This window comes from Antechinus flavipes, chromosome 2 (genome assembly GCF_016432865.1).
Source record: "Antechinus flavipes isolate AdamAnt ecotype Samford, QLD, Australia chromosome 2, AdamAnt_v2, whole genome shotgun sequence".
NCBI classification, from domain to species: Eukaryota; Metazoa; Chordata; class Mammalia; order Dasyuromorphia; family Dasyuridae; genus Antechinus; species Antechinus flavipes.
The window spans coordinates 537,669,168-537,697,151 of record NC_067399.1 but is presented as its reverse complement, the minus strand read 5'-3'; the positions used below and the strand labels follow the sequence as shown (position 1 = coordinate 537,697,151).

General features: G+C 39.0%; 1 protein-coding gene across 1 annotated transcript in view; it reads right to left on the bottom strand.

The window, feature by feature from the left end:
• The window catches only part of CLN6 (CLN6 transmembrane ER protein), a 33,497-nt gene extending 11,699 nt beyond the window's left edge, over positions 1 to 21,798 (bottom strand). Inside the window, exons 1-3 of the mRNA XM_051980788.1 lie at positions 21,275 to 21,798; positions 7,023 to 7,137; positions 2,416 to 2,514 (exon numbers count right to left, since the gene is read on the bottom strand). Coding sequence (XP_051836748.1) covers positions 2,416 to 2,514; positions 7,023 to 7,137; positions 21,275 to 21,342 — 282 coding nt within the window. The 5' untranslated portion in view covers positions 21,343 to 21,798. The remainder of the gene's footprint in view (positions 1 to 2,415; positions 2,515 to 7,022; positions 7,138 to 21,274) is intronic.
• Between the last annotated feature and the right edge of the window lie 6,186 nt (positions 21,799 to 27,984).

Below are 27,984 nucleotides of genomic sequence, written 5' to 3'. Positions count from 1 at the left end.
TTTTTCTTTTCCTTATCAATATGGGGAGACAAAGTAGGAGGATGAGAAAAAATGCTTGTTAATTAAAAAAAAAACCCTTTTAAAAACAAATAAGGAAACAAATGAATAAGTTTATCCCCTTGTTTCATAGATATGGAAACTGAGCAAGAAGTGGAATGATTTGTCCAAAGTTTTATAGGCAGTAAATAGCACAACTAGAATTTGAATCCTGTTCCTCTAATCCCAAATCTAGCATCATTCATTTCATCATAATTGCCTCCCTTCATTACATTCAGTTGTACAAGTGATTCTACATTGTCTTGTGTGATTCACTAATTATTCTTCAGATAAACAAGTGTGTTCTTGTGTCTGGTTTCTCTTTGTAGCTTCTGGAAAATAAGTACTATATATTATTTTTAACAACAGGTTCAAAGACAGAGATGAAAGGGAGGTTAATTAAATTTCATCTTGAGGTATCAATAAGGAGGAAGTGGGTGATGTGTGTGTATATGTGTGTGTGTGTGTGTGTGTGTGTGTGTGTGTGTCTCTGTCTGTCTCTCTTAATCTGTTTCTCTGTTCATCTGTGTGAGGATGGACTGGTAATAGGGGTTGGGTAGAGAACCTTCCCTCTGCAGATCCCATTCTAGGAAGAGGAGGGAAGCAAAGATCAGGTCTTCTGTCCTGGGACCTGCTTTCTGGGACAGGGTAGTAACTGTGTCCCAGTGATTGACTAGTGGGGGTTTTTAACCACACATTATAACATTCTCCCTCTTCCAGACCTATATTTCTAAATGTCAATCTGCAGCATTACACCCCTTCCCTCACCTTCAAGTCATCAATAAATATTTATTAAATGCTTAATTTTGTGCCAAACATTATACTAAGTGGTAAAGATACAAAGAGAGGAAAAACACTACCCTTCAAAGCAAAACCAACCAACCCACCCACCCCAGTTCCCTTTCTCAAGGAGTTTCAGTCTGAGGGAAAGCCTATCAGTCTGAGGGAGGAAGCTCTCTTGCTACCTCCTAGCACATAGCAGGTGCCTAATAAAGGGCTGCTGTTTCACACGGTATGGTGGGTGGTCGCAAATGCCACATTTTAGGAAGGGCATTGATAACCTAGAATGTGTGCAAAGGTGGGCACAGAGAATAGGAAGAGCACCTGAGACTATGCCATATGAGGACTGTTTTAGAAACTGGAGGTGTCTGATCTAAAAAGATGTGAGAAATACAAGACAAGCTCCAAAGAGCTGCTGGTTGTAGGAAAGATCCGCTTGCTCCGCTAGGTTCCAGAAACGGAACCAGAAGTAACACATGGAAGTTCCTGAGAAGCCAGACTCAGGTTGGTTGTACAGAAAAGTGTCCTAACAATGAGAACTATCCAAGGATGGAACAAGTGCCTTCCCTTTCCCAAAGGTGTTTGATAGGCCCCCATTTATTAGGAAAATGGCGGGGAGGATCCTGAATCAGGGATGGGTTAACCTAAGTCCCTTCCACCTGTGAGATTCTGAAAAGGGCCTCAGAAATCATCTCATCTAACCTCTTCACTTCACAGAGAAATGAAGATTAGAGAGGTTATTCTACTGACCTGGATGGTAAAGAGCAAAGAAAGGATTCGTACCCAGTTCCTCTCAGTCTAAATCTAGACCTCCAGATTGCTTTAGAATAGAAGTGACTTTGGTTTTTTTTGATTTGTTTACTTGTTTTGGTGAGGCAATTAAGGTTAAGTGACTTGCCCAGAGTCACACAGCTAGTATTAAATGTCTGAGACTGGATTTGAACTCAGGTACTCCTGACTTCAGGACTAATGCTCCATCCTTTGCGCGTTGGAGAGCCATCCTTTGGGAAAAGTTTTAAATCTCTCTTGTCTAGCTCCTCCAGATCTGTTTGCTCCTTCATACCCCCTCAGCATTTCTGGGTTTTTTTGCAAAAAAAAAAAAAAAAAAAAAAATCAAGCAATCTATGCAAACAAAAAATGAGTTTGGTCTTTGGAGCAAGGTATAAAATTTCTCGACTTCCTGGTATATTATGCAAAATTATTAATAGATTGTGTTAAAGAGCAAGCGTTGTTTTTATGGATAGAGAAACCATTTCATTGTAATTTTCATTGTCTCTGCATAACATTTCAGCTTTTCAAAGAGCCTTTTCACAATCATCATCTTGTTAGATCCTCACTAACTTTCCTGTGAACTAGACAGGACATCATATCTATTAGAAAGATGAACAATATGAAGATTAGAGTATTGAAATAACTTCTCTAATATTAGGGAATTTGGCATCAGTGGCAAAGCCAAAAAAAAAAAAAAAAGAAGTTCCTCTCAGAACTTCACCCAGAAGTTCTATTGTTCCTTCCAAACAACCATACTGGTATTGTGCCCATATCAGAGCCTGGGAGCTGTTCTGAAGGGAGACTGACCTTTGTGTCTCTAGGTTTTACCTTGAGTAAGAGAAATGGTGTGATGACGTTGTAAGCCATATGAAAATAGTCTCCCACGCTGGGCTTGTTCAACGGAAACCACTCTAGAGGGAAAACTATCTGCAGGGAAGAAAAGAGATATCCATGAGGCTTCTGAGTTTTCTCTGTTAAGTCAAACAACAGGAAGCATGAAGCTTGTGAAGTTCTTCATTAATGCTTCTCTGCTCTAGGCCCAAATCTCTCCTTCTCCCACCCCCAACTCAATGAGCAGGAAACAAAGTTTATAAATTACAACAATGATACCATGAAGAGGTAAGACAAATTCTCATTTTATGGATGAGAAAGCAGAAGCTTAGAAGGTTTGAGCCTTGTCTAGAGGTTCATGAATGTAAGTGTTAGGACTCTGATTTGGTTCCTTGAGTCCAACCTGCATTGCTATGCAACATGGTACTATTTGCAGGGTGGTCTTATACTTTCAATATCAATGACAGAGAAGGACACCATGGGCCTAAGGTAAGGCAAGAGTAAAAAAAGCTGCTGTTGACTTTTCAAAGTGCTTACACATACACCTTGTGAGAGAAAGGTTTAGTAGCACTTTCTGTGCTATCAAAGAAGTGGAAACAATGGAGATACCCATCTGCTAGGGAATGGCTAAGCAAATGGTGGTATGTGAAGGTCATGGTATGCTAGATGGATACAATACAGGATGGGACAAGTTGCAAGAAGAGAATGAAAGAACACAATGTACACAATGATTATACCACAAAAAAACCAATACCACAAAAAGTAAGGAGTGAATGCTGCAAAATTACAAAGAGAAGATAGGAGATGGCATCTCCCCCGACTCCTTTACAGAGAATAAGGGATTCAAAGGTGTGTAACTCTGCATAATGGCAGATTTTTTTGGGGGGGAGAGGGGATATATTCATTTTCCTGATTGTTTCCCTCTATTTACTCTTTTTATTTTTTCCTTTAAAAAGATATTCTTTCTTATATAGGATAACTCTCTGGAAGAGAGAAAGACATAAAAAATGAAGGCAATCATTCTTTAATTGATAAAGGATCGAAGGATATGAACAGAATTTTCAGAAGAAATTAAAACCATTTCTAGTCATATGAAAAAATGCTCTAAATCACGATTGATGAGAGAAATGCAAATTAAGACAACTTTGAATTATCATCTCACACCTCTCAGATTGGCTAAGATAATAGGAAAAGATAAGGATAAATGTTGGAGGGGATGTGGGAACCTGGGGCACTAATACATTGTTGGTGGAGTTGTGAACTGATCCAACCATTCTGGAGAGCAATTTGGAAGTATGCCCAAAGGCTTATCAAACTTGCTTATCAAAGCAAGCCCAAAGGCTTGCATACCCTTTAATTCAGTGGTGTACCTACTGGGCTTGTATCCCACAGAGATCATAAAGGAGGGAAAGGAACCCACATAAATGTTTGTAGCAGTCTTTTTTGTAATGGCAAGAACCTGGAAAGTGAGTAGTTGCCCATCAGTTGGAGAATGGAGGAATAAGTTATGGTATGTGATTGTTAAGGAATATTATTGTTCTGTAAGAAATGACCAGCAGGAGAATTTCAGAAAGGTCTGGAGATACTTATACGAACTGATGATGAATGAAGTGAGTAGAACCAGAAGATCATTATACCCAGCAACAGCAAGATTATACGATGAGCAATACTGATGGACGTGGCTCTTTTCTTTCTTTCTTTTTTTTTTTTAAATAACTTTTTATTGACAGAATCCATGCCAGAGTAATTTTTTATAGCATTATCCCTTGCACTCACTTCTGTTCCGATTTTTCCCCTCCCTCCCTCCACCCCCTTCCCCAGATGGCAAGCAATCTTTTACATGTTGAATAGGTTACAGTATATCCTAGATACAATATATGTGTGCAGAACCAAACAGTTCTCTTGTTGCACAGGGAGAATTGAATTCAGAAGGTATAAATAACCCGGGAAGAAAAACAAAAATGCAAGCAGTTTATATTCATTTCCCAGTGTTCTTTCTTTGAGTGTAGCTGCTTCTGTCCATCCTTGATCAATTGAAACTGAATTAGCTCTCTTTATCGAAGAGATCCACTTCCATCAGAATACATCCTCAAACAGTATCGTTGCTGAGATATATAATGATCTCTTTGTTCTGCTCATTTCACTTAGCATCAGTTCATCTAAGTCTCGCCAGTCCTCTCTGTATTCATCCTGCTGGTCATTCCTTACAGAACAATAATATTCCATAACGTTCATATAGCACAATTTACTCAACCATTCTCCAATTGATGGGCATCCATTCATTTTCCAGCTTCTAGCCACTGCAAACAGGGCTGCCACAAACATTTTGGCACATACAGGTCCCTTTCCCTTCTTTAGTATCTCTTTGGGGTATAAGCCCAGGAGAAACACTGCTGGATCAAAGGGTATGCACAGTTTGATAACTTTTTGAGCATAGTTCCAAAGACGTGGCTCTTTTCAATAGTGAGTTAATTCAGGCCAATTCCAATGGTCTTGTAATGGAAAGAGTCATGCTGAATTATAGGGACTGAGAGTGGATCACAACATAATATCTTCACTTTTTTTGTTGTTGTTTGTTTCCTTGCACTTTTTTTCTCATTTTCCCCCCTTTTTGATCTGACTTTTCTTATACAAAATGATAATTGTGGAAATATGTATAGAAGAATTGTATATGTTTAACATATATTGGATTACTTGCCATCTAAGGGAAGAGGTGGAGGGAAGGGAGGGAGAAAAAATTTGAAACACAAGATTTTGCAAGGGTGAATGTTGAAAACTATGCATATATTTTGAAACTAAACTTCAAAAAAAAAAATGTAGGCAGTGTAAAAATAAAATCTCAATAAAATATATTCTTTTTAAAAAGAAGTGAATGCTGTAAAATTACAAAAAACAAGGATGGCCACAAAAAAGAGAGCTAGAAAAACTCTTTTGCAGAGAAAATTTCTGGTTATAGTTCCACTGGTAAAAAACATTATACACATATTTATTAAAGATATATACACTTATGTATCTATATATATTACATATATGTAAATCTTTTTTTTAAATGAAATAATCCATTTTGCTGATTTCTTTCCTTCTTTCTCTTTCTCTGTTAAAAAAATTCTGTTATATGGAATGGCTCTCTAAGAGGGGGAGAGAGAAAGGGGGATTTAGGCTATGTCAAGACAAAAGATATTAATAATTTTAAAAAGCGCAACAATCTTATAAGGTTGGTGGGAATAGCTATTATTATCTCCTTTATATCCAGCCAAAGAGGCTGACTTGGGTTCCCTGTGTCAAATAGAATGTGTCATTCTATTTCCCATTTCTGCTCTGGCATAGGCTATCCCCAATTCTTGGAGTACAGGCCTTCCTTGATTCATCTCTTAGCTTCCTATAAAACTCAGCTTTTAAAGGTCTCTTTCTACATTAATCTTTTCTGGATTTTCCAGTAAGAAGTGCCCTTTCCCTATTCTACATTATATATATTTTACATTTTCCTTATCTATGTACATATTGTTTCTCTCAATGGAAAGTAGGTTGTTTTCCCTTAATTCTTGGATCCTGGGCAGCTATCAAAGTGCCTGGCATACAGCAGGTGCTGAACAAATAATTGCTGAGTGCTTACTGAATCTCAGAGTAACTGGCTCAAGGATCCATAATCAGTCATCGATGAACAAAGACAAAGTAAAGTCCAGTGTGTCTGAAAGCACAGTCTGGGGCAAGGGAAGGCAGACAATGGCCTGAGGTTCACAATGCTGTGAACAGAGTGGGAAACTCTTTTTAAATATAAATATTAAATTTAAACATTTAAAGGAAGAAAGAACCAGGGAGAAGATATGATTTCATTGATACAGATAACTCCCAAATGAGGGAACTCCTTCTATCAAAGTAGGTCAATGCTTCAGCTGCAACCTAAGAGTCCTAGAGAACTGTCTGGAACAGAAATATAAAACTCAGTGGATCCCTATGCTGCACATTCACTTAGAAAACCACAAATTAACATTATCTAGAGTGTACTGTATTTTTAGTTATTTTATCAGACATTTCCCAATTACATTTTAATCTGGCTCAGGGTCCATGGGAGTTTTACAGGCAGGGAGTGTTACCTTAGGCGAATCACAGCCAAGGTAAATATCTGATGTAGCCAGTACTTGTCAGAAATGGGGCTTGAACCCTTATCTTGAAGCAAGGCCAGTATTTCATCCACTATTTCAGGATGCCTCTTATGCCTAATGCATTTTACAAGCACAAATTTTAAAAACTTTTTCATAGCATGTGTATTTTTTGATGAGTAAAACAACAAGTATTAGTGACAATCTGAAGCTTCCACTCATAAAAACTGAGCTTATCTCCCTCAGCTCCCCCAATCTAAAAAGTCAGTCTTCCTCCTTCTCTTCCTCATCCTTCTCCCCTGCTGGCATCAGCAGCTAACTTCAATGATACTCATCCATGCATACTCTTACATGTGTGCATTATCCTTAATCCAACTGCTCATTTATCCATCCAAGAAACAAAATGAGACGATTCTATGGACAATTATGTCCAGTGACTCTTTTTTTTTTTTTTTTTTTGATATTGTCAATAAATACAAACCTTCTCCATAATTTCCTACTCACCATGGCAATGGGACGGCCAAAATCCAGAATCCAGTTCTGCAATGTCAAGTAGAACCATAGGTCAAGGTGGAAAGGAGAGGTTCGGGACCCATCTTCAGCTTTGCCTGTTGGATGCCTGGAGGGAAATGGAAAAGGGATGATTAAATCATTATCCTTCTCTTTTACGTCCTCTCACAAAGCTGCCTTTTATAGGCTACAACATGACAGAGACATGGCCTTTGAAGGTAGGGAGACCTGAGTTCAAATTCTGCTCTGACACATACAAATAGTCATTTATTCTCTAAAACTACACATATCTATGAGTTGCTGAACTGGATTGATGGAAGGAATTTACAAACCAGGAACTCTTCACATTGATGAAATACTAGATTTAAATTCTCTATACTCTTCCTTGAACCCTCAAAGAAACAATGATATACAAAAAGATATGGAGATAAGAAATGCAAAATTCCTTTACATTTTGGGGGGAATTTTTTGCTGTAAAACACAATAATGCTAATCTGAGAAGGAAACAAAATTTGAGTTCTAGTACTGCTAGTAGTTCCCTGTATGGTTTGGGGTTTCAAATTTTTCATCTGTCAAAATGGGAATGATAATTAATAACCTCATGACTCACCTTACATGGATGATATGAAGGTCAAGAGAAAACTTCACTTTCTCTCATACATACATAAATACATACATGTGCATACACACACCCCTAAAAATATTCATAGCAGCATGTTTTGTGTAAAACATCACAAAAACAAAAGCACAGAAAAAATTGGTAACGAAGAGGATTTTGTTAGGGAATGGTTGACTAATTCATTTTATATATATATATATATATATATATATATATATATATACATATATATATATATATATATATATATATATAAGGCATTAATGTACCATGAGAAATTATAACTGTGATAAGGATTTCAAAGAAAAATAAGAAGTCTTATATGATGGAAGCAAGACCAGAAGAACAACATCTGCAGACTGCAATAATGTAAACAAATTGAAAAAATGAGTAACTATTACAACCAATCTTGGCTCTGGAGAAGGGATGAGGAAGCACATTCTTTCTTTGGGCAGAGATAGGCAGGGGAACTCCATCTATGGAATGTTCTATGTACTCTTAGGTTGTCACTAGATAGGTTGTTTTTCTTTGTTAGAAGGCAGGTTTCATTTGCATGGGGGAGGGAAGAGCAGAGAGAAGCATAGTCATGATATTTTTTAAAGTATTAATAGAATTTATTATAGAAATAAAATAAATTCTGGTTTAGAGACTAATTAGTAATTCGAATATTGCATTAATATAATAAGATTTTAGCTCTAGAAAAGGCCTAAAGACCATCTGGTCCACTCCTTCATTTTATATTCAAGAAAACTGAATTCAGAAAAATTAGTCAAGTGTAACTTATTCAAGGTCACACAAGTGGTACGGCCCAACTAAATGCCTCTCATCTCTAAGCCAAATATTCCTTGGTAGGATCAGAGACAGAGATAGATAGAGCTATTTGTATTATAACTCAGATGAAACCAACTGAATAGGGAAAGATAAGCTTGAATATAGAGAAGCAGGGGAATTTTGATATGAGTAGGAAATACATATGAGTAACAAACTGATTTCATGCTGAGTTATTTTCCATCTCCACCCCAAGAGAGAATAGTAAGTACCTTGGCTAGAGCATTGGACCTAGAGTTAGGAAGATCTGAGTTTAAGTTCTACCTCAGATACTTGTGATTCTATGCAAGTCACTTAACTTCTGTCTGTCTCAGTTTCCTCCTTTGTACAACAGAAATAATAATAGTACCTACTTCACAGGGTTGTTGTGAGGAGTCAGAGAGAAAATTTAAAGTACTCTGTAAGCTTTAAAGTTCTATATAAATGCAAGCTACTACTTTATTATTATTACTACTATTAGACCATGAAATTATATATAAAGCACTTTGTCAAATTTAAGTTGCATACATGTCAGCTGTAATTTCTAAAAACTACATATATAATTTTAATCAGCAAAAAAAAATCTCCTATTCTTTCTTCTTCTGCTCACTTCCTCAACACTACTGAGAATTGGAAAAAGAAAAAAAAAAAGAAATCCCTATTACAAGAGGAAAGGAGTGAGGAAACAAGCTTTTAATACAAATATGCATAGTGAAGCAAAACAAATGTCTGCACTGTCTATGTCCAAAAAAATAGATTTTGGACTGAGGTCTTTACTTCTCTCTCAGGAGGTAGGTTACCTGTTTTATCATTAGTACTGTGAAATAGTGACTGGTCATTACCCTGGTCAGAGTCCTTAATTTTTTCAAAATTGTTAGCCAATTTGAAAGACATATATTATTAAGATGTCTAGTTGAAATGACATAATTCAGGCCAATTCCAATAGACCTGTGATGGAGAGAGTCATCTACATCCAGAGAGAGGAGTGTGGGGAATGAGCAGGCATCACAATGTAGTATTTTCACTATTACTGTTTGCTTGCTTTTTTTCTTTCTTCCTCATTTTTTTTCCCTTTATGATTTGACTTTTCCTGTGCACCATGATAAATGTGGAAATATGTTTAGAAGAATGACACGTTTAACCTATATTGTATTACTTACAGTCTAGGGGAAAGGGAGAAAAATGTGGAACACAAAATTTTGCAAGGGTGACTGTTGAAAACTCTCTTTGCATGTATTGTGAAAATAAAAGGCTAGTATCAAAATTTGAAAAAAAAAGTCTTGTTGAGTGCTAATTGGAGGCAAAGCCCTGATATGAGTGTGCTATGAGTAATACAAAGAAATAGGAGGCAGGAATTTACATCTTAATTGAGAAGAGAAGGCATATATATTTATGGAAAGAAAAGTAAATATAAAGCAGTATACTGTTCAAAATCAAAGTATCTAAGAAATCTGTGAATCACAGACTGTTACAGCTGAAAAACCTGAAAGATCACCTGGTCAACCCAAATCTCATAGAATCTTCTCAAAGCCAATACAACTAGCCCTCACTTAAAGACATGTCTAAAAGGGGAACCAGACTTTTTGGAGAACCTGACACAGCTTTAATTGTTGATCATTTTCTCTGACATTAACCTAACTCAAGCATGTTGACATTCAATTCAGTATTGATGTCCCTTCACCAAGATGCTTAAACAGGCTTAAGTTGTCAGGTAGGAAAGGAGAGGCCCTGTGACATAGTGAAAAGAGGCCCAGCTCTGGAGGCAGAAGACCTGACTTTAAAATGCTGAGTAGGCCCTGAACTTTGTACACATTATTCCTAATTCTTTTAAGTATAGTCTCTCCACCAGTTAAGAGTATTAATTAATTCCTTGTGATTTTTTGATGTGTGTTCCCAGTACTTTTATGCTTGGTATATGCATAATGAATACTTTTTCAGTCATTCATTTTCCAAGTCATTTGTAAAATAGCTCCCCATTTTGAGAAGTTGAATGAAAAAAACCATGGCCAAGCCCATATTCTAAAGGAATTCTTAATGACTTAATCTTTGGAACCAGCCCTTCAATCTATTCTTAAACCACCTGCCTTATTATATGTAATGAACTACTAACTGAACTACTGTCCTGCCCGCATTGTTCTATCTTCCCATAAGTGGAACATGAGAGATTTTGTCAAATGTTTTGTTAAAATTTAAGTAATTATTTTTATAGCATTTCCCTGATACATCAGTTTAGTATTCATGTCAAAAAACACATTATGAAATCATTCTGGTTCTTGGGAATCACATCTTCCTTCTAGAAGTTCATTAACTTTAATAATAATATTATAAAATAGTGACAGGAAGAAAAACTGAGCTTATTAGCCTGAAATTTTCTATTCTCTTCATTTTTTTGAAATTTGGGACATGGTCTACTTCCCCAGATGCATAGTTCCCCTCCTATTCTACATGATCTTTCAAAGATTACTTTGTCTCAGCAATCATATCTGCCCATTCTCTTGGCACCCTGGGAAGTAAGTTAACCTAGGACTAGTTACTTAAATTTATTAAGGGCAGCTAAGTATTCTCTTAGCATCTCCCTAATTTGCCTTTTTTTTTTTCATTTTGTTATTTACATAAAAAGATAATTTTCCTTAGCAAAAAACAGAGGCAAAATAATGGCTCTTGTAGTTCTTCACTATTTCATCTGTCCCAAGTGATGGGTCTCTCTCTCCTTTGGTCCTTTTCTTATCTCCAATATATCAATAACAAACTTTTGTTCATTTAATCCAACCTATTCATTTTGGAAAGGCAGTATGATATAGTGGGAGAAGTGCTAGTACTTCCAGAGAAGACACCGTGTTTAAATCCCACCTCTGACTATTTGATTGTGCGCAAGTTATTTCACCCCTCTTAGGTGTTTCAAGGGCTGCAATAATGAGAACAGGTGATATAGTGTGTAAAATGTTTTTACTATCTTAAAGACTCTTAAATGCTAGCTATCACAATTTTCATAGTAATAGGAACCAGGGTCCATAAAGATTGAGGATATTGGACCAATCAGAAAACCATTCTATTAAGTGGCCTTAAGTAAGTCACTTCACCTAACACTAAGTTTTCTCATCTGTAAAATGAGACCTCTGACCTGTCTTCTTCACAGAGATCTACAGAGGCTCAAATGAAATCATCGATGCAAATATGCTTTATTAATCATAAATTGTTATAGAAATGCAAGGCAGCAACATTTACTGCCTTAAGGTACACCGTATAAATGAACAAACCAGAACTATACCTCCAAATGTCCTGATGTCCAGTCCTGGGGCCTTTCCATTTCACCACAATACTTCCCAAACAGACAGAAACTCAAGAGATTGTTGGCTGAAATCTGTATGAACTTCCTCTGATCTGACATAAGAGGTCAGACTAGATGGTCTCTGCAGTGTCTTCTAGTTCTAAATCTGTGATCACGTGAATATATGCACATATCATTTTTATACTTCTCCATCTGTCCTATCAGCCAAGGTAAAAAGGACATGGAGGCAACAGAGATAATAATATCATAACACCTCATTTATCACACATGGCTGGGTAGGGAGCTATTTATGAAACAGCAGATTTTCCAGATAATTTAAACTAACTCCACTTGTTATTAAAACTTTTTAAATTAAAATTAACTATTTGGAACAAAAATCATTCTAAAATTAATATATTTTCCCCATCTTCTTAAAGAAAAACCTTTCCTTGACATCTATTTATCTAAATGTTAAATAGATACAAACTACTCTATTTTGCTAGTTTTGGTATCCTCCTTCTCCTTCCCCTTTTTGGCTCTTCCTTCACATTCAAATGTAATCACTTCTTTCTTGCTATTGGTGTAGATTTTTGCAGACTCCTCATTCCCTTCTAATTTGCAACCACTAATCTCCCAAGGTCTAGGAAACCAGATAACTAAGCTTGTTAGAAATGTGTATTAAACAAACAGCTAAAAGGTTCAGAATAATGGCTTCTTCCACAAAGAAAAGCACAAGGAAGGCCTTGAAATTGATTTTGGTGGCCATTCTCACTTAGAGGTTTTGTGTTCCAGTTGACTGGAATTTCTGGAATGCTTATCTCTGCTGTACAATATAACAAACTGGTATCTTTTGAGATTCTCTACTAAGTTTTGTAGAAATGCCAGCACAGAGAATTTCTTGTCTTCCTCCTTATCCAACTAATCCTTACTTCTCACATCTTTTTGGTTCATACAATCTGAAGCTAGCTATCCCCCTATCTATTCAACAAAATTCAGTAAACTCTTGAATATAAAATACTAAGTCCTGGAGACTACAAAGGTAAGACCAGGTTTAGTAGTATATGTTATATACACAAATAATTATAACACATAAGCATAAAGGAAAGAAATGAAGTGCCATCATTATTAACTTTGGATGTAATAACTCACATTTATATGGGGCTCTAAAATTGCAAAACCCTTTTCTTATAGTTATCCTGTTAAGTAGATATTCTAAGTATCATTTCCACTTTGCAAACAAGAAAACAAAGACTGAGAGCTTAGCTGACTGTAGCAGTTAAATAAATGTGTGAAGCAAGATTTGAAGGCAGAGCTCCTTATTACAAGACCTAAACTTTACCATCCTGCTTCTAGGGGATCAAAGCTTCATGGAGATAGCATTTGACATGAGTTTAAGGAAGAGGTAATATTTCATTGAAAGTAAGTGGAGAAAGGCCTTCCAGACACCACAACCACCATCATCAACAATAACAATTGATAAAGCTCTTTAAAGTCTGCAAAGTGCTTTGCATGTGTTATCACATTTGATCTTCAAGAACAATTTTGTGAGAATCCAGATGCTGAAGGAGAGGGAGAGCAGGGCTGATAGAGGAATAGAAGTGAACAAAAGGCCATAGGAAGGCAAATCCAATCATATAATCGAAGGGATCTTAGCCCAACCTCCTTTTACACACGGTCCTGGAGGGAGTCACTTGGCCAAGGCCAAAGAGCTAATTTGCTAAGTGGCAGAAATAGTATGAATCCAAAGTCAGCCCCCTCTACACTGAGGTGCACCAGATGCCGCATGTTGGGGCAGGAGGTGTCTACTTTGGCTAGATATAAAGTGCATCAGTCACGGGCCCTGCTATCCTGACTGGTTACAGCTCACCAGCCCCTGCTTGCCTATTCTATCCTCTACTCTTTTTTTAAACCTCTTACTCTGGCAACAATAATCAAATTAATACTTACACTGTTTCTAGAGAGGCAGGGCAAATAATTTACCCTACAGGTCCACTCCCCACTTCCTGTCCCCCCAGCTCAGAATACCCTATCCAGTGTTGTTTCTCTCATTACAACGTGAACTCTTTCAGGCTAGAGAGAGCTTTTCTTATACTTGTAACTCCCTGGTTCTCAACACAGTTCCTGGCACAGAGTCGGCTGCTTAGTAAATACTCTTCAAACTTCCTCTTAAATCCCTAACCCTGAAACCCTGCTCCCCAGACATCCCAGAATATTCTTAACATTTAAGAGACTGGCATGAAAGACTAAATCCTTCTTTATGGCAAGTTTAATGTAAGGAAGCTAGGAGGAGCAGTGGATAGAACATAAGGTCTGGAGTCAGGAAGACCCAAATTCAAATCCTGTACTAGATGTCCCAGGTGACCCTGGGTAAGTCAGCTAACCACCTTAGGCTCAGCTTGCTAGCCCGTTCCATGGGGATACTGGCATCTGGCTCACAGGGTTCTGGTGAAGACCAAAGAAGACAATGCAAGGGAAGGACTTTGCAAACTTTGCCCTCTGTGAATCTAGCTCTTATCACACAGACAGTTCAGGCTCTAGAGAAGCTTTCCCACAGTTTGCCAGCACCTGTTTCTCTGACCCTTTTTACTCCTCTAATGGCTCAGCATAATTAACATCTCATGTGCATCTACACTGTACAGCTGATTATATCTGCAATGTGATGTTAGAGAAGACAAAAGAATCAAGGAGAGAGGGCTAAGAGCCAGGGAGGTCTGGGTTCAAGTCCTGACTGCCACACCCAAGATGCATGGCCCTGTCAGGCCCTCGGCAGTTCCTGCTCACCAAGCTGCAGAAGAGTTAAGAAGCATGAAAATTCAGAGTGGGCCACAAATAACTGGGGAAGACAAGACCTGACCTCTCTATCTTGTCCCTTTCCTTATGACTATGACCTACTTTGAGTCTAAAAGGCTTCATCTACTCTGGGAAGCATTCCATGATCCCCTAGCCTTGGATCTCTCCCTTCCACTGGACCATTCCCCTCTGCATTTACTTTATTTATCTGTATATATGTGATATTCCACTAGTAGAATATCAGCAAGGAAAGTTTCCTTTCTGCTTTTGTATCTTCAGTTCTTAGCATAAAGAAGCTGTTTAATAAATGTTTATTGGGGCAAGTATAATGGAATACCAGCTGCAGGGGCAGTGAGATGAGCAGTCTGGCAAGAATGAGGGCATATGCTAGGGGTGCTAGGGGGTGGTAAGACTGGAGAGAGATCTGTGGGTAGAGATATGTCATGATGCAAAGTGAAATAAGCAAAGCCAGGAAAACAATATGTAAAATGATTACAACAGTCTAAATGGAAAGGACAGTAACAACAAGCCAAACTAAAGAGTTTATCATTTTAATGACAGCCCTGAAGAAAAGAGCATATGTATCTCCCCTTCACTTCTTTTCAAAGGGCCCAAGCCAGCCACATCTTCATTTTTCTCCAGGCCCTTGGCTCTCTGCCAAGCCACAGAAGCCTGCTCACCCTGGAAGTTGATTCCAACCCTGGACTTCACCCTTTGGTACCTTCTTCTGAGAAGCAGAAGCTCCATTTTAAGCCAAGCCTAGCCTTCATTCCTCTCCAGGCTTCACTACTGACTCTGAACTTTCTCTTGTAGGCACCTTTCCCACCAACCCCCTTGGCAGCTTCCTTTTATATGATGTCTTCTCCCATTAGAATATAAATTCCAGAAGGGCAAAGATTGTCTTTCTTTCTTTCTTTTTTGCTGAGGCAACTGGGGTTAAGTGACTTGTCCAGGGTCACACAGCTAGGAAGTGTTAAGTGTCCCAACATTGTCTTTCTTTCAACTTATGTTTGTATTCTTAGCACTTAACACAGTTCTGGGTCAACAGTTAAGATGGAGATTGTGGGTATAAAATATTGCATATACTGCAGGTTGTTTAGTGAGTTGCTTGGTTTTGCTGAAATAGGTAGATAGACAGATGGTCACAAAGAGTCAGACTTAACAGAAACCGATTTATCACCTTCCTGAATCTAGGATCTGAGCTCTATACCCTGTGCCACCTAGCTGCCTCCCCCCACTCCCTTATTTTTTGGTAACAAGGGATGGCTGTCTAGGTAAGAGAGGGAAAAGAGATGTATTCAGAAATGAAGGAAACATTAAAACAAAAGGTATCAGTAAAAATCATCATTTCAACTAAATAGAAAATATAAACAAAGGAAATGAATAAATACTAAAGCAATGATAGCTTTGGTCTGAAACTCAGAAACTCAAATCTTATTCCAAAAGGGACAACTCCCAGGCCTCTGTGCAGTCTCCAGGATTGACAATTGCTGATGTTCAAGAATCAACAGCCTCCAGTCCCTGCTTCTCTTGTTTCTCCTTTATCCCTCTCTTTTCTCATGCTTCAGCAGCATATTCCCCTGCAGGGAGCTGCCTTTTCAAATGTGCTGCAATAAGCTTCTCATTCTTGATCATGGCTCAACCCTTGCAGTCTTTATAGGCTGAGAGATCGTTCCATCCTGGCAGCTCCTTCTGGTTGTGTCCCCTGAGAACCTTCAATTCAAGGAAGGGTCCTCCAGAGCAGCCAAGCTCATTCCTTCTTTCTTTTCTGGGCCCTGCTAATGATTCTCAGTTCTTCTTTGTCCCCTGTGTCTTCTTTTACGTATTATTTTTTTCCCCATTAGAAAGTAAGTTCCTAGAGCAAGGACTATCTTTCTTTTAGCTTCTATTTGTATCTCCAGAGCAGAGCACAGTGGCTGACATGTATGAAGTGGTTAATCAATAAGTGATTCTCAGGAGCTTCTACAATGCAGCAGAAACTAGGCTGATAGGAGATCTGGGTTCTAGCTTTAGGAATTACTCTTTGGGCTTAGTTTCCATATTTATAAAATGAGGAGGCTGACCAAGAGAAACTTTAGTTACAAAGTAAAGAATTATCAACTAAGTAACTAATTTAGTTAGAACAAGTATTAACATTCAATGAACCTACAGAAGAACATGCTAAGCACTGCCCTCTGTATATTAAAAATATACTTGTGGCCCAATAAGAGTTGTGAATCTAGTAATGGGTAGGAATGGGCTGCACTTCCTGACCATGTTCTTTCATCTGTTCACTCCTGAAATTATTGGCACACGTTTGCAGGGTAGCTATCTGGCTAGAGATAGGAAATAATCTGTGGCTTTGCCATGAAACTAATTAACCTAACTGATCTCTAGGTCCCCAATATGAGTAGTTACTTAAGCTTAACAACTGAGCAAATTTGGGCAGGTAATTCATTCAACCATCACCATTTCTTTTTTTTTTTTTAAATAACTTTTATTGATAGAACGCATGCCAGGGTAATTTTTTACACCATTATCCCTTGCATTCACTTCTGTTCCGATTTTTCCCCTCCCTCCCTCCACCCCTTCCCCCAGATGGCAAGCAGTCCTTTACATGTTGAATGGGTTGCAGTATATCCTAGATACAATATATGTGTGCAGAACCAAACAGTTTTCTTGTTGCACAGGGAGAATTGAATTCAGAAGGTATAAATAACCCGGGAAGAAAAGGAAAAATGCAAGCAGTTTATATTCATTTCCCAGTGTTCTTTCTCTGGGTGTAGCTGCTTCTGTCCATCTTTGATCAATTAAGGCTCTCTTTATCGAAGAGATCCACTTCCATCAGAATACATCCTCAAACAGTATCGTTGTTGAGATATATAATGATCTCCTGGTTCTCCTCATTTCACTCAGCATCAGTTCATGTAAGTCTCGCCAGTCCTCTCTGTATTCATCCTGCTGGTCATTCCTTACAGAACAATAATATTCCATAACATTCATATACCACAATTTACTCAACCATTCTCCAATTGATGGACATCCTTTCATTTTCCAGCTTCTAGCCATTACAAACAGGGCTGCCACAAACATTTTGGCACATACAGCTCCCTTTCCTTTCTTTAGTATCTCTTTGGGGTATAAGCCCAGTAGTAACACTGCTGGATCAAAGGGTATGCACAGTTTGATAACTTTTTGAGCATAGTTCCAAATTGCTCTCCAGAATGGCTGGATGTGTTCACAATTCCACCAACAATGTATCAGTGTCCCTGTTTTCCCACATCCCCTCCAACATTCCCCATTATCTTTCCCTGTCATTCTAGCCAATCTGACAGGTGTAACCATCACCATTTCTTAGGGATGATGTGCAGAGTACTGTGTGACATGTTAGGGGAGATAAAAATTGAATAAACTCCCCTTGTGAAGGTTACCGCCCAGTTTGGAAATATAACATATATACAAGATGAAACATAAGGTCATAAGTATAAACTTATTTATAGTTTATTTATAGAAAACATAGGAGAAAGAAGAGATCACTATTGAATAACTAGAATCAGACATAGCTTCTGGAAGGAATGATAGATTCCCAACAGATCCTCTGACTGGTTTAGACCAGGGCCCTTTTCCTTTATGCCAAAATTTTGACTCTTGAGGGAAGAATGTAGAGGGAAAAGTTCATGGAAAAGGAGGCTACTATAATATATACACAAAGGAAGGTAAATCAGACTATTTGGATTGGAAATGGGCTTCACAGGGTGAAACTGTGTGTTAAGGCTGGTGAATTAGGATGTCATCAGACTCTGAAAGACTTTGTGTTTTGGAGTTTGTTCCTCAGGAAGTTATTGGTACTTTCTTTTTACAACAGTTCAGTAGCCTGCAACTGTGACAATGAACAAAGGATGGCAATGACAATTTGTTATTTAATATGAAACAATCTTTTCCACTCCATAGAAGATCTATCTAAAAGGTTTCCTTAGCCACTGAGGAAAAACTGGTATCACTTGAGTCAGGTAGATAGAAATCACTATAAAAAAGAGAGATTCATTTAGATGTGCCCACTATATAGAGAATAAACAGCTGAGTCCTGGAGGGTGTGGGAAAATAAAGAGAGGCTGAAACTCAAGGAGCTCTAGGATCAGTCTAGGATAAAAGTCGATGACAAAAGATTTTGGTAACATTCCAACCTGGGCAAACCAAGCCCACAGATTCCCAACAGCCCATGCTAAAGAAGAAGGAAGATTACATCAGGAGCCTTAAGCCTTTCTTTAGAGTCCAGATTCTCAAGGGCACTTTTTTGCCTTAGTTTCTTTAAATCCTCAAGTTTAGCACAGAGCCAGACACTTAAGTGCTTAACAAATAATTTGTCATTCATGTTGCTTTTTCTATATCAAGAAACAAAGTGGGTGCTCTCTAGACCTTTACACACTAGACCCAAGTCATTCAGTAGATAAACTCATTCTATAATCAACTCGTTAAAAGTTCAATCATCAGACAGACATCTATGCCCACTGGACTCATACCTGAAGCCTTTCTAGATTATTAGAACCTATTCACCTCTGAAACAAGAAAACTAGCATTGTTCAAAGGAGTAAAGATTTAAAGCTGGAAGTGACCTGAGAAGGCATCTAGTCCTTATCTTACAGACGAGGAATCAAAGCCCAGTGAGGCTTCGTGACTGTTCAAAGTCACTCAGGTAGAGACAGGGCCAGGATATAAATTCAGATCTTGTGATTCCAAACCCAGATCTCTTTCCCAATGTATGTACTATTTCACAATGATTCTTAAGATGTTTGTAGATGTGGAAGTTAAGACAAAAAAAGTTAAAATGATTTAGACAAGCAGCCACACTACTTGGTAGGTAGTAGAGTCAGGAATGGAACCCAAATTTTAGAGCTCCAAGTTAAATAAAATGCTTTTGAAAACTCAGGCAGCCAAAGAGACACTTTTCCTAGTCTTATTTCACACCTCTAGCTATTAGAGGATAGGCAGGTTGTCTGACAGACAGACAGTAGGAGAAAGAGAAATATGGACAAGACTGGGAAGTAGTAGCTTGTAGTCAGTCAAAGGGTCAGTGAAAAACAGAATGGGAATAACAAGGTTTATTCATATTGATTCTTCTCTAATTTCTAAAGCCACATCAAAAATATATTTAAATGTATACATTTACCTCTTCTCATCCCCTTCCTTTTTGAAAAAAAAAATCTATTCTATATCCATTCTATTTTTGCTATAAAAGTAGCAGCTTCTTGAGGGCAATTAGGTGGTAGTGGATTAAGTGGTAGCTGAAGTCAGAAAGACACTTCTGGGAGTTCAAATCTGGCCTCAGATACTCATTACCTGTGTGATTCTGTGCAAGTCACTTAAGCCTGTTTGCCTCAATTTCCTCATCTGCAAAATGAGCTGGAAAAGGAAATGGCAAACCTCTCCAATCTCTCTGCCAAGAAAGCCCCAAATGGGAACAGGAAGAGACACATATTTGCATATAGCTTATAATTAATTCATTCAATCACAGTTGCTCCAAAAATTTTTAGCCAAGGCAGGGATTTTCTACTACAAACCAGTCTTTTTCTAGTATAAAGGTCAAACTTAAAGTTTAGGAGGAAAAATCTGAGAAGCCACACATGATACTGATTGTACTATGACTATTTGTTGAAGAAAGAAATAGAGGATAACAAAATGCCAATGCAGCTATACAGAAACATTGAGAAATAAAATGGTTGGGACCTGCGATATTCCAGATGGACTCTTGCTTGTCAGTTTGTATTCACTTTCTAGACCAGTATCACATGTATGACAACAAAAACTTACATTTCCATGTTACAAAGCATTTTTGGAGTAATAATCATATGAAGCATAGAGAGTGAAGGGAAGAAAAACTTTGGTTTTTGAGGCAAGAAGACAAATACTTCCAAAAGAAGTATGTAGGGGTAGGGGGTAAAGAGGGAGAGTCCATTCCTCCCAATCCCATTTATTAAGGAATTTAATTGCAGAAAAGCGTTATTTTAGAAAAAAGAAATGTTATTTCTGCCCGTTTTGCCTAAGAGCAGCAATCTGCATATAGGGGACAGACATAAGTCAGGAAAATACAGGTTCAAACACCACTTTTGCCACTTTCTAAATGACCTTGAACAAATCACTTATAGCAGCTGATGACACAATTGATAGAGCCCTGGGCCGGAAATCTGAAAGATCTGGGTTCAAATCTATCCTTAGACATTTACTAGCTCTGCGGCCCAGGGACGGTCACTTAACCTGCCCTCCTAAGGAGAGAGTAGTAACTCCAGACTGGACAGTCAAGGCAAACAGAAGGTGCTTAATAAATGCTTCCTTCCTACTTAACCTCGGGGTCTAGACTCCTCCTAAGATTTTTAAGGAGCACAAAAAGGCGAAAATTTGCAGAGGGGGAAGGTTCCTATGCCAATGAAATCATAGAGTAGTTTAATAAAAAAAAAAAAGCAAGCAGTCTGAACCGGTCCCAACCCGCATTAAATGGCCCTCGGCGGTCGTCCACACTCCCTCTTCCTAGCCTGCTAGGGTTGGACGAGCTCTGCCGAATCCCGGGCTCCCCTCCCCTACCGCCCGGGATCACGGGCCGGTTCTCCCCTCACAGCCACATCCAGCGTGCGCGCAGGCCCACGCGGTTTTGTTTGGTAGGGAGCAGGTCCGATCCCGGACTCGGCGCTCAGCCCACTCCCAGCCCCCGCCCGCAGCCCCACCCCCAGCCACGCGCCCCGTCCCGCGCGCCCCGCCCACGCTCCCCAAGCCGCAGCGGCCTCTTCTTACCTGCCCGGGTGGCCGCCTCCCGAGGAGCCCGCGCCCGCGTGCGGCCTCCTCCGAGCCGACGGCTCCATGGCCTCCAGGCCCGCCTCGGGCCCTCCCCGGCTAACCCTGCACGCAGGCCGCCTCTCCCTCTCCACAGCCGGCAGGGCCGGTAGCGGCGAGCCGAGTCTGGCCTGCGAGCGCGATCCCGCGAATCGGAGAGGGAGAGGAGAGCAGAGCGGAGCGGCGCGGGCTGACTATGGGAGGGAAGCTGGAGCTGGGGGAGTGGAGGGGGAGAAAGGAGCCAGAAAAAGGGGAGGAGGCGGAAAGGAAGAGGGAGGGGGCACGGAGGGAGGAGCGGGGGGAGGGAGGGGAAGAGGAGCGAGATAAAGGGAGGAGGCGGAGGAGAGGAGGGGAAGGGAGGAGCTGGAGGGGAAGAAGGGAGGGAGAAGAGGAGGAAAGGGGTTTAGACGATCGAGATAAACGGGAAGAGACGGAGAGAAAGGGAGGAGAAAGAGCTGGAGAAGGGGGAGGGAGGAAGAAAGGAGAGGAAAGAGAAGTAAAATAAAGGGAAGGAAACGGGAGGGGGAGGAAGGAGCTGGAGGGGGGAGTGGAGTAAAAGAGGGAAGAGAATCGAGATAAACTGGAGGAGACTGAGAAGGAGGGAGGGGAAGAGGAGGAAAGGTGGGGAGAGGAACGAGATTAACGGGAGGAGAAGATGAGGGAGGAAGGGAAAGTGAGGGAGAGAAAAAGTTGGGAAAGAAGGGAAGAGAGTAGATAAAGGGAAGGAAACAGGAGAAGAGGGTTGAGATAAAGGGGAGGGAGAAGAGAAGTGAGGCAGTGGAGAGGAGAGATGGAGGGGAGGGGAAAGTAGCTGAGGGAGGAGAGGGGTTAAGAGGAACTAGATAAGAAAGGGAAGGAGTTATGGGGATGTGAGGGGGTTGGGAGTGAACGAGGCCAGAGAGGCGATAAGAGGGAACCAGGGGAGAGGAGAAGACATGATGGGAAAGGATTCAGTTGTGTTTAGGGTTTTGGATTTGAAATTATTCAGGCTCCTCTCCCGCTGAACATTTGAGGGTTTAAAGCAGTAGTTGGGGTTACTTGACCTAAGTAATCCGCAAAAAAGCATTTGAAGATTGAAGAACTCTACCTGGGTCTCTTTGTGGAGTAGGAAGAAGATGTGTTGAGATTAGGGTGTGGGTGGTTTTAGACATTCTTCTTGAAGAGGACTATCACATGCAAGTGAATTGGTTTTAAGTGAAGGAGGGCTGTGCAAGGCCATCTGCCTCGTTTTCCCCTCCAGAGCCCCTGGGTCTAGTGGCTACATATAACTATAGGTATAGACAGCTGGAGATGGCTTTGAATGAAAAGCTAAAGGAAGTAGGGGAAGAATGAGAGAAGGAAAAAAAAAATTCCGGATAAAATGGGTGTATGTGTGTGTGAGAAATTAGGGTTTTCAATTTAATTCCATGTCACTCCCACACTCAGCATTTTACCATGAAAAACTAGTTTGTTTGTTTTTTTAAATAGTGCAAGGGGGAAGGGTTAATCAGGGGACAAATTTCTTTTTTCTTTTTCTCCATAGTATTTTATTTTTCCAAACACATGTAAAAATAGTTTTCAGCATTAATTTTTTGGTAAGATTTTGTGTTCCGATTTTTTTTCCTTCCTTTATCTTTCTCTCCCCCAAGACAGGAGGAATCCGATATGTTATACATGTACAATTCTTTTAAATGTTTCCATATTTGTTCATGTTATGCAAGAAAAATCAGACCCAAAAGGAAAAATCAGAAGAAAAATAAAAGCAAACAAAAAGCAGGAATATACTATGCTTCAATCCATATTCAATTTCCATAGTTGTCTCTCTGGATGCCATCCCAAGTCTATTAGAATTGCCTTGAATCACCAAATTGCTGAGAAGAGTCAAGTCCATCACAGTAGATCATCACATAATCTTGGTATTGTGGACAATGTTCTTAGTTCTGCTCAATTCATTCACCATCAGTTTATGTGAGTCTGTCTAGGCTTTTCTGTCATTTCTTATAGAACAATAATATTCCATTATATTTGTATACTATAACTTATTTAGCCATTCCACTGTTGATGGACATTCAATTGGTTTCCAACTTTGCCACTACAAAAAAGACTGCTACAAACATTTTTGCACATGTGGGTTCTTTCTCCACTTTTATATGTCTTTGGCATGCAATCCCAATAGTGACACTGCTGGATCAAAAAGCATACAGAGCTTTACAGCCTTTTGGGCATTGCTCTCCAGAATGGTGAGATCAGTTCACAATTCCATCTGGCAAATTTCTTTAACCTTGGGATCTATTTGATCTGTTTAGAGCAACTAGAATCTTTGAGATCCAAAAAAAAAAAATCCTCATCATTGAATATAGACATGTTTTGGCCTATTGTTAAGAGAATAACTGACAATTCATAAAGTGTAATTTCCAGCAATTGGGATCCCGATTGGTTTCTTCTAACTCTTAAAAGATGGTAAACTAGCAGTGTTGAAGGAGAATGGACTCATCTCAGTGGCTACCTTTTTTTGCTTAATTATACATTACAACCCCTTGTACATTCTACCTTTCAGATAACTGATGGATTAAACCTAATTTCTATTCCTAGGACATTGTTTCACCTGTCCCTGTTCTTTACATTAGCTGTTACATACCTAGAATGTTCACTCTTGCCTTTTGGAATCTTTAGCTTCCTTCAGCTCAAGTGCCATATCTTTGAAGAAGCTGGATTCCCTGATTATTAGCGCCTCTTCCCAAATGAATGGGTTTTTTTTGGATGTATGTTATCTAGGCTCCCGAAGACTGTAAACTCTTTGAGGGGAGGACCCCATCCCTCAGCACAATTCTTAGTACAAGTTTAATCCTTTCATTTTTGTTCAACTTTTTTGAGACCCCATTTTGGAGGGTTCCCTGGCAAAGATATCGGAGTGGTTTTGTCATTTCTGTCTCGATCGTTTTATAGATGAGGAAACTAAAGAAACAGGGTTAAGTGATTTGCCCAGAAACATGTAATTAAGACTTTATGGCTGGATATGAACTCAGATCTCCCTGTCTTTAGGCCCAACACTTTCTCCATTGTGCTTCCTAGCTGCCCAACACAATAATACTATATTTTATTCATATGTTACTATGTATTTAGCCATTACTCATTAATGGGCAATTAGCTACTTTATTCCTTGTTCTTAGTCACAACAAAAAATGTTTATATGCATGTATATATGGGATTATGTATGTATGTATGGGATTTACTTTGATTTTTTACTTCCTTGGGATATAAAACCTAGCAGTGGAATCTCAGATGGACAGTACTTTCTGCAGAGTTATCAGTCATCTCTTAATGGCCTTTTCTAAATCCTCATCCCTCACCTTTCTGCAACCTATAACATTGTTGATTACTTCTTCTCCTGGATACTTTCTATATTCTAGATCTTTCTGATGATCAGTCTTCTCTCCTTTTTTTCCTATTTATTTGACTGATACTTCTGGTTTTGTTTTTGTTTTTGTTTTTGCTGGACTTTCTGGTTAGTCCTGGGCCCCTCTATATTTTCTCATTTGATGATATCAGCAGCTTTCATGGATTCTATTGTCTATATGTAGATATTTCCCAAATCTCTTTACCTAGATCAAGTCAGTCTCTTAAACTCTAGCCTCAAGTTGCCAACTATCTTTTGCAGCTCTCCAACAAGATGTCACAACTTAAGCTCAATGTATTTAAAACAAAGTTTATTTAAATCCCAAATCTATCATCCCCAAATTCTCTATTATTGTCAAGGGGAATACCATCCTCTCAGTCACCTAGGCTTGAAACCTTAGTGTCATCCTTATTTCTTCACTTGCATTTGCCTCACATATCTAGTCTTTTGCCAAATCTTGTAATTTCTATCTTGAAATTTTTTTTAATATATGTCCCCTTCTCTCCAGCCACTACCTTGGTGCAGGCCCTTGTCACCTTCGAGTATCTCTCTATTCTGATCCAGCCTCTAACTACCAAAGAGATCTTTTTAAAACTCACATTAATCATGTCACTATCCTAATCAATAAACTCAAGTTGTTCTCTATTATGTTCAGGATCAAATAGCTGTACTAAACACTAATGCAAAAAAAAATTAAATATTACCAAAGAAGCTACAACAACATATCACTAAAATTATTCATGATACCAGGCTGGATTTGTATTGGGGATAGTTTAATATTGGAAAAACTATAAAATTAAGCATATTTATAAAACATCTAATATCAATAATATAGCATCAATTTCTGTTAAAAGCACATACATGAACACCCCCTCCCCTTTTTTTAATGTATGTATATGTGTGTATGTTTAATAATGCTAAGGTTCTGGGTTCCCATCTGGGTCATTTGTTTTTGAGGGTAGCCAGCAAGATTCATTCCTAAATTAAAATCTGGCCTTAGACACCTAATAGCAGTATGACTCTGGGCAAGTCACATAGCTTTGTTTGCCTTAGTTTCCTCATCTGTAAAATGAATAGCAAGCCACTAAAGTATCTTTGCCAAGTAAACTCCAAATGGGCTTATGAAGAGTTGGACATGGCTAAAAATAACTGAATGACAACAAATTTATCTAAAATCAAGAGCCAGCATTACACGTGACAAAAACAAAATAGAAACCTTTCCAACAGGAGCAGGGATAACATAGGGATGTCTATTGTTACCACTTCCTTTTGACATAACTAGAAAAGTTGGCTATAGCAAGAAGCAATGAAAAGGATGTTGAGGGAATAAGTATTGGTTAAAAAAAAAAAGATAATGTTCTTGATGAGGTTTAGGTTTTGGGGTTCCTTTTAGTAGGGAACCAAATGATAAGGTGTAGATTTAGGGAATCAAAATAAGATTAGGGTTTCTGGTGGTCAGGGAATTAAATGATAAGGTCTAGTGGCAGGTTTGGGGTTCAGGAAATCAAATAGAGAGGTTTGGCTCCCCTATACCCTTTGGGATTCGGCACAAGGGTAGGGAATTTGGGGAACTCCCTTCTGGCAGCACAAAGATTCTCTGTAAAGGAATTTACAAACCTGAAAGCCTAGATAAGAGGTTTATTATAGGGATTGGGAAGTAAGGTTAGAAATCCTAACAGACATAAAGTCTGGTTTAGGGAAATAGGTAAGGATAGAGAATGTGGCACTGGAAAAGAATATTATCCAGTGGGCAGAGGCTCCTTGGCATAGAATGGCATAGCCTAGCATGGCATAGCATGGCATGTTTGGAACCTCTGCAAAGAGAGGATTTTAGATTGTTCTTTTATAATAGGAGCTTTGGCTACAAGCTGAAGGGGGCTAGTGGATGGAGTTTTACAAGCTGGGTTTCAGCTTAGGCTGGAATTTGAATAGAATTCAATAAGTTTTAGGACTGAACCAATCCCACCTAGATAACAGAATGAAACTGTCCCTCGGATGGGGTCCCTCACTGAGGCAGAGTTGAAGATTTTCTCCTTCAAGGAGTTTTTGAGTTTTGGGGTCCCTTCTTCATTCTTAGAGAACACTAGAGAATCAATTTAAAAATTAATTAAAATAATGACAGGCAAAATTGCAGGATATGAAATCCCCACAAATCATCAGCATTTCTATATAATGCCAATAAAATGTCAGCAGGGAAGGCTAGAAAATTTCATTTAAAATAACTACAGAATGTGTATAACATATTTATAAATCTACTTACTCAAGGTACAAAAATTATATACATTTATAAAATGTTTGCAGAAACAAAAGACCTACATAAAAGAAAAAATATTAATTGCTCACAAGTAGACAGAACCAATAAAATAAAAATTATGCTATATAGATGGATTCAGTTCTTCAATTTTATCCCTATCAAACCACTAAAGAATTACTTTATACAACTGGGAAAAAAATGAAATTTATATAGAATGAAAAAGGTCAAGAATCTTAAGGTGATGAGGTTTGTCACAAGACAGAGTTGTGGGAACCCCTTCTGGTCAGCGCAGGTCCTTCATAAAAGAATTTACTAACCCCAAAAGTTAGACTGGCAAAAAGAAGTTTACTGGCACTGAGAAGTCAGTTTTTGCTAGGAGGCTGACTTCCTTAGTAGCATGGTCCTGACAGAAAAGTAAAGGTCTAGCAGAGGAATCCTGGTAGAGATTCAGAGGGGTTAACGCTGAGAAGAGAGTGTCTCTTCACAACAGGTAAAGGGTCCTCACAGACAGCTATGCCAAGGAAAGAGAAAGGGGTTCCTGGCATGGCATGTTCCTGTTTTGGGCTTCTGCAAGGTCCCGTTAGGGAAATGGGTAAGAGAGATAAAGAGGGGTTGATGCTGAAAAGAGAATGTCTTCTGTAGGGTCCTAGAAGGCAGCTATGCCAAGGAGAGAGAGGGGTTCCTCTCTTTAGCTAGGGGCTGAGTGCAGTTTGAGTTGAAATCAGACCCAAACCTTGTGACTTGAATAGAAATTTTCCAATTGAATGAGTAGTCCTAGACTAATCTCCAACTCAAAGGGTATAATCAGTAGTAAGTGTTATCAATGGGGGGTGTGTCAGTCTCCTCCAGGATAACAGAAAGAAACTACTTGATTCCTTAGGGCTGGTCTTTCTCTGGAGAGAGCTTCTCTGAGGTTTCAAGAGTTTCTCAAGTGTTTCCCCCAAAGTCAAAAAGACAGTTTCAGGGTTCCCCACATCAAAGGAAAATAATAGGGGGAAAAGTGCAAACAAAAAGCAACCTAGTAGTGCTAGATCTCCAACA